General features: G+C 37.0%; 1 protein-coding gene across 1 annotated transcript in view; it reads left to right on the forward strand.

The window, feature by feature from the left end:
• LOC106874837 (zinc finger protein 271) overlaps positions 1-7,960 on the forward strand; it is an 11,023-nt gene extending 3,063 nt beyond the window's left edge. The window contains exon 2 of the mRNA XM_014922725.2: positions 1,612-7,960. Coding sequence (XP_014778211.1) covers positions 2,014-3,384 — 1,371 coding nt within the window. The 5' untranslated portion in view covers positions 1,612-2,013 and the 3' untranslated portion in view covers positions 3,385-7,960. The remainder of the gene's footprint in view (positions 1-1,611) is intronic.
• Positions 7,961-8,385: the final 425 nt, after the last annotated feature.

Below are 8,385 nucleotides of genomic sequence, written 5' to 3' on the forward strand. Positions count from 1 at the left end.
CAACTGTTAGGGTGTGGCACTTTTTCACGCAGCTATCCTCATCCATTCTCACCACATGTCCATACTAGCGCAATCGTCTCTCTTGCACACCACAACTGATGCTTCTAATGTTCAGCTTTTCTCTCAAGATACTTACACTCTGACGGGTATTCACATTGACATTACACATCCAACGGAGCATACTGGCTTCATTCCTTGCGAGCTTACGCATGTCCTCAGCAGTCACAGCCCATGTTTCACTGCCATGTAGCATGGCTGTTTGTACGCATGCATCATACAGTCTGCCTTTTACTCTGAGTGAGAGTCCCTTAGGACAATATTTCTAGCTAGATACATATTGTTAAGAAGACATTGAAATTTAATTCTACAATTGCATAATGCAGGAGGTGAATGGATAATATGGGTATCAGTAAAAGGAATGTTGTATGTAGGTAGCATCACTACATTCATTAATTTCACTCCTGTTATCCATGATCAAATTAGAGGCAAAGGGATCATAATCATTTTGAATACTATAGTTATTACTGGAATACCAAGTGTTTGTTACCACCAATGCTATCAATTAACCTAGTAGTCTCTAATTCCCACCAATATTGTCATTGTTGCCCCTATTACTATCACCATTATCAGTATTTCTGTTGTCGGTGTCATTGTTGATTTGATTCATGCCATTATCCCTGTTAATAATTGCTAGCACTATATTATACACTAGCTTTGGTGTAGTAGAAACAGAAATTCTTGTTTTACATTTATTAAAAATGCTATAATATGTATATGACATTAGACAATAAATTAAATATTTTTCCCCTCCATAATCTGCACCTTAGTTGATTGACAGCTCTTGAACACACCCACTTGTTTATATATTCATATTCCACCTTTAAAATCCCACTAGCTGCTCTACCTGAAATGTGTGTGTGTATACATACATACACACACATGTACATATATATCATGAACTAACTATTACTTTCTCAGATGCAGCACAGAATTTTGTCAGTGAACAGGTCGCGGTCTCAAAGCGACGAAAATATTTTGACAAATCAAATTTAAATGTTGAAGTGAATCTAACGGATTTTGTGTGTTATTTTAAATGGCTTATAAACACCTTCCACGCTGCAATTATATATATATATATATATATATATATATATATATATATATATATATATATATATATATATATATATATATGAATGTATATGTGTATGTATAAATATGTGTGTGCAATTACACACACACAACATGCTTCCACACAGATACCATCTGCCCAATCCACTCACAAGGCTTTAGTCAGTCCGAGGCTATAGTAGGAGACACTTGCCCAAGATGTCAGACAATGGAATTAAATCCAAGATCAAATAGTTGGAAACTAAGTTTCTTAACCACCCTCCCACATCTGTACTATATATATATATATATATATATATATATATAACATATATATCTACACTATTATAATTTACATCTTCCAAAGAGAGGAAAATAGTTCAGTTGTCCAGGTAAATGTTTATTTCTACAGCTTATCTCTATAAGAAATATACTAAAATTTATTCTGTTATATTTTAAGACTTCCCTATATCTTACACTGTTGTTTCTCTACTATTGCAGAATAACAAATGACATTGGCATCAAAGAATTGTATCATTTAAAGACTAAAGGAAAATGTTATACAGGACAGATATGAATCTTTTTATATAAATCTCTGACAAATTACAGGCAAATATTTTTTTCTAAATTGAGATTATTAATTATAATTCTTTACTTGACTGTCCAGAATGTGTACAAGATTATATTGAATGTGAATTAAACTTGGATGGATTTCAAAAGAAGTTTGCAACCTACATCATATACCAGCAAAGATCACAGTAGTATAAGTGTTTATTAGCAAGAAAATATATGTCAAAAGAAGATAAACATTCCGAAATTGTGGTGAAAAAAAGTGAAGATGAATAATGTGTGAATAAGTTTAAATATAAAAGACTGTTTAAAAGTATTGATTTTCCTGGTAAAATGAATAAAAAGAAACAAAAAACATCATCATACCACTGTGATATTTGTGGGAAATCATTCTCTGGAAGTGCTAACTTAGCAAAACACAAATGTACTGGTGCAGGAGAAAAACCATACCACTGTGATATCTGTGGAAAATCATTTTCTGAACGTTGTAACTTAAGAACACACAAACGTATTCATACAGGAGAGAAACCATATCGCTGTGATATTTGTGGTAGATTATTCTCTGTAAGTAGTGTCTTAACTAATCACAGACGTATTCATACAGGAGAGAAACCATATCAGTGTGATATCTGTGGCAAATCGTTCTCTCAGAGAGGTATCTTAACTAATCACAAACATATTCACACAGGAGAGAAACCATTTCAGTGTGATATTTGCAGTAAATCGTTCTCTGAAAGTCGATTCTTAACGACACACAAACGTATTCATACAGGGGAGAAGCCATATTGCTGCGATATCTGTGGTAAATCATTCTCTGTCAGAGGTACCTTAACTAATCACAAACGTATTCATACAGGAGAGAAACCATATTCTTGTGATATCTGTGGTAAACCATTCTCTGAAAAAGGTACCTTAACTAAACACAAACGTATTCACACAGGAGAGAAACCATATAAGTGTGATATCTGTGGTAAATCATTCTCTGGAAATAGTTGCCTAACTGAACACAAACGTATTCACACAGGAGAGAAACCATATTACTGTGATATTTGTGGTAAATCATTCTCTCGAAATGGTTACTTAACTGAACACAAACATATTCATACAGGAGAGAAACCTTACCGTTGTGATATCTGTGGTAAGTCGTTTGCTCTTAAAGAACACTTAACTAAACACAGACGTATTCATACAGGAGAGAAGCCATATTGCTGTGATATCTGTGGAAAATCATTCTCCCGATGTAGTGATTTAACTAAACACAAACGTATTCACACAGGAGAGAAACCATATTGCTGTGATATCTGTGGCAAATCATTCTCTCGAAATTCTCACTTGAATGAACACAAACGAAGTCATACAGGAGAGAAGCCATATCACTGTGACATCTGTGGTAAATCATTCTCTCATGGAACTAACATAGCTATACACAAACGTATTCATACTGGAGAAAAACCCTATCACTGTGATATCTGTGGTAAGTCGTTCTCTCAAAATGGTGAATTAGCCTCTCACAAACGTATTCATACTGGAGAGAAACCCTATCACTGTGATGTCTGTGGTAAATCATTCTCTCAAAAAAATCAGTCAACTACACATAAACGTATTCATACTGGAGAGAAGCCATATCAGTGTGATATGTGTGGGAAATCATTCTCTCAAAGGATCCATTTAATGAAACATGTTGGTATTCATGTACGGCAGTAACTGTATCAGTATAAAAGTTCTGGTTGTCAAGGATAATTTCACCCTCCCTCTGACTGGTTAACCATGTATCTCCTCTATAACAACACACCTATTCTGGCCTCAGTCTTGATCACTCTCTTTGATCTGGTAACCATTTATCTCTTCTCTGTCACACACTAACCTTTCATCACATTACCTGGTCACCTGGTACAAGATCACCTTCTCCAATGCCCCCTTCTTGCCATCACCTACACCTGCATTCACACCTTCTCACCATGCCTGGCCTCCATTCCTTCCTTCTGCACCTCTACTTTCTTCTCTCCCATTTTCTTTCCAACTTTCTTCCCCGGTGCCTGCAACCCTCTATACAACTCTCTCATTCTCTTTTTAAATAAAACCCGCCACTCCAGCTATCTCTCTTTCCATCACCGTTGCCTCCATCATCATGTCACACCCCATAGCTTCAAGGGACCTATACAGGGAGGAAGCGCTCAGTCAACTTTTTGAACTCCCTCTTCTATTGCCTTCTCCTCTCCGACCCCACCCTCTCCAACCAGCAGCACGTGTCCTCCACCATCCATGACCTCATCTCATCTTCTGCCTCCCTTCTACTGCCACCAACCTCATTGTCCAAACACCCCATATCTCCACCATGTATTTCCTTCCCAAAATACACAAACCCAACAACCCAGGCTGCCCCATTGTTTCCGCCTGTAACTGCCCCACAAAACTCATTTCAAAATATCTCAACCTCATCCTGTCCCCTTTAGTTGCTGATCTGTCTCATTAACGACACCAACCATGCCCTTTGCCTCTTCAATTCCTTCTCCTTCCCTCCCAGCCCTTCATGCTTCATTTTAACCTGGGACATAAAATTACTAGATACTATGATCCTCCACAACGACGGTCTCTTAGCCCTCGAATACTTCCTCGACTGTTGCCCCGACCACACATCCAGCACCTCCACCCTTCTCACCCTCAACTGCTTTATGTTCACAGGAGAGATTTATCAGCAGGTCTCTCGTGTTGCTATGAGAAGAAGAATGGGCCCCAATCTTGTCAACTTATTTGTTGGTTACACTGAGACCCAAATCTTCTCACAATTCTTTGGACCGACCCCAGAGCTGTGCGGTTGCTATATAGATGACTGTATAAGTGACACCTCCCGCTTCTGCAAGCAGCTCTCCAGTTTCATCTCCTTCATTTCTAACTTCCACCCTTCTCTTGAATTTACCTCTACCTTCGCTGACACTTCTGTAAACTTCTTGGATATCTCTCTCACCACCTATGCCTTCCATCCTATGGACTCCCACCTCTGCCTCAACTTTTCCTCCTCCCATCCCTCCCACACCAACTGGGCCATCCCAGTTCCTCTGCCTCTGACACCTGTGCAGTGGGGACAAGGATTTCAAAACCTAGTCTGAATACCTGGCCCACTTGTTCATACGTTGTGGATACCCATCCACCCTTGCCTAAACTACTCTTATCCATGCTTGTCAAATCGATCGCACTCTCCTTCCCCACACTGATCCCCTTTTCCATCCCTCCACTCTACCCCTTCGTCAGAGGATCCTGCAGGCCTTCCGTCGCCTCCAGCTAAATCCCACCACCCGCCCTTGCCCTCCTTCAAACTCGCCCGTAACCTACGCGATCTTCTGGTCTGTAGCACCCTCCCCCCTCCATTCCAATCCCACCCAGATCCTTTCCTTGCTCCAAATCCCATTGCCACCTCTGTCACTTCATCACTAACACCTCCTCCTTCACCGTACCCAACTAGCACACCCTCTACATTAGGAACTCCTCCTGCACTTCTTCCAGCCTTATTTATTGCATCAGGTGTAATCTCTGCAACAAACTTTACATTGGCCAGACAGGCCACCGGCTAGCCAACCGGTACATCAGACATCTACGAGATATTTGTCTACGTACAAACACCCCTGTTGCCCGTCATTTTCGCTTGGCCAACCAGTTCACTTCCAATAACACCGTCTTCAGCCTTGCCCTTCACAATGGACCCACCAGTTTTCACTCTACATACCCAAACTCCTTTCTGACTCAACTCAACCTCATCCTCTCAGTGACTGTTCCTATAAACTTTTAAAAAAAACTTTTTACCTTGTCTTATTTTTTTATTATTTCGTTTATCTCTTATTCAGTTTTTTTGATTTTTTTATCATTTATTCTTTTATTTGGTTATTTATTATTGGTTTATTCTGATTTTTTTATCTTTTAAAAATTTAGTTATTTTAACTTTCATTTATTTATTTCTCTTACTGATTTGTTCACATAATCTTTTTCCTTTGTTTTTATTTTATCAACTTTTATTTATTGTTTATCATTTTTTATTAATAATTGTATTTTCATATTTTATATTCCCATACCACACACCACATACCCTGCTCACCACACACGTGCACACACTCATCCATATTCACCCATTCACACAACCTTCAGACTACCCCAACTCACTATTGACCATTCCATCTATACACACATGCTAAAACACACACACACACACACACACCTGTCGCTATAGCTCCTGACCTCTCACTACAACATTACACACACAGACACACACCAACCATTCTTCACACTCTCCTGTCCCAGAAAGTACTTTCTCTTTGTCCTACTTCCAGTCATTTGAAAAATGTAATTACACATGGACTGTCTGTGACTTTTTTTTCCTCCTTCCTTTTCTTGTGGACTTTCCTATGTTTTCTGTTTCTGAAGAAGAGCTGTGTTCAAAACATAAGTTTCCTTCTCTAAGCATCGTATTAATACTTACATGTGCTATGTCTTCATGTTATTTTTTTCTTGTCTTTTTCTCCGTTTTTTTTTTTTTTTCAATTAAATATGTATAAACTTAAATCTTAAATGTGTAGAAGATGGTATTTTTAGAATATTAAATAGTATTTTTAATAAAAGATATAAATGTATATCTTTAAAGAATGGTAATGGTTTCTTGTATAAGGGATATACTAATATAAGTAAAAGAAAAATGAAAGGAACGGTTAGTTTTATTATTAATAATTCCTTTGTAATGTTTGCGGGTAGGGTATTTGAGCAGGTTAGGGGGATTCCAATGGGTGGCAATTATTGGTGGACCTTTATCTTTCTTCATGCGAGTTCCTTTTATTTAAAGACCTATGTGCTAGGAAATGTATGTAGTGTTTTATTATTAACTTTTGAATGATGAAATAATGTATTTCACACATAATTGTTATTAGTTAAATTAATTTCAATTATGTTTGTTTTGTTTTGGAGAGATTTATATAAAGCTTTAACTTTCATTATATTAGTAACTATGGAAGACTGGTGGGATTATTATTTGTATGGACTTATAGATTGGTCCAGATTTAGTATATAATTTAGTTATTGCAGTTTGATATTAATACCGATACAATGTACATTGGTTTATATGTTTTTTATTGTAGTTTATTAAAGTTTAATCCTGCCTATAAATTGATTTATTGAATGAATGTGGTTGTTAAGCTTTCACTTTTTATATTATACTACGGAAGACAGTAGGGATTATAATTTTTGTATGACTTAATAGATTTGTTGCTGTTTAATTACGTATTTAGGAGTTGGTTGTAATTTATTTATTGAATTTATTTACTGATACTGTTGTACATAGGGTAAATGTATTTGAAAGTTGTAATTTATTTGGTTTGTTTGTTCCCAAACAACACTTATCTTATTGTTGTTGACACTGCCGGATTGAATGGTACTGCCCTGGTGTTGAAACCATAATGATATCTGTGGGGCAGCTGATGATGGAGGTATGTTGCATTGTTGGTATGGCTGTTTTTGTATATGTGGAATAGTATTATAACACATCCTTTTGATATATACACACATGCATAGTTTGATATGATGATGATGATCATCATCATCATCGTTGTTTAACGTCCGCTTTCCATGCTAGCATGGGTTGGACGATTTGACTGAGGACTGGTGAAACCAGATGGCTACACCAGGCTCCAATCTAATTTGGCAGAGTTTCTACAGCTGGATGCCCTTCCTAACGCCAACCACTCTGAGAGTGTAGTGGGTGCTTTTACGTGCCACCGGCATGAAGGCCAGTCAGGCGGTACTGGCAATGGCCACGCTCAAATGGTGTTTTTATATTTTGTTAATCTGTCGTATTATTGACAGGCATATACTCAACGAATTGACGTGTCTAGCTGCTCTCTCCTTAATTAATCTACAACATTCTCACCCATTCATTAGTTTTATCTATCCTTCTTTTCCTCTGGATAATGTCTGTATCTTAACTATCTTAACAACATCAATGAACTATTGTGTATCATTTTGGCACAAGCAAGGATGTGTTGAACATGTTTATTTTTGTATATACATAGCAATGATGGTTTCTACAGAATGCTTTCGTTAAAAAAACTAACACTTCTGAGTTTATCACAGGTTAGCCTACATGTTGTTAAATAACTTCCTTTCGAAATTCTCCCTGGGCATATACCCAATTCACTGGTTTTGAATATGGAATTTTATTTCTGAAATTAAAGAATTTTGTATGCAAACAGCTGTAGGTAGAAATTTCTATGTATGAATTCGAATGTCTTTGAATAAAAATATCTGTACGTAAATTTTTATCCATTTTCTTCATTTCCGTATTTAAAAAGATTTATTTAAATACGTATATGTTTTGATGATAAACTAATATACTTGGTTTTCTCTGAACGCTGGTATAAACTGGTAAACTAGGATGCTTGCTTCCTTTAAGGGACTTTAGTTCCTTGACTAATTAAATGAAATATATATGTACATGTATATATACATAAATGTATATATATATATATATATATATACATAGTTATATGTACACATGTATATACATCATCATCATCGTTTAACGTCCGCTTTCCATGCTAGCATGGGTTGGACGATTTGACTGAGGTCTGGTGAAACCAGATGGCTGCACCAGGCTCCAATCTGATTTGGCAGAGTTTCTACAGCTGGATGCCCTCAGAGAGTGTAGTGGGTGCTTTTACGTGCCACCGG

The sequence above is a fragment of the Octopus bimaculoides genome, chromosome 28 (assembly GCF_001194135.2).
Source record: "Octopus bimaculoides isolate UCB-OBI-ISO-001 chromosome 28, ASM119413v2, whole genome shotgun sequence".
In the NCBI taxonomy this organism is placed as follows: domain Eukaryota; kingdom Metazoa; phylum Mollusca; class Cephalopoda; order Octopoda; family Octopodidae; genus Octopus; species Octopus bimaculoides.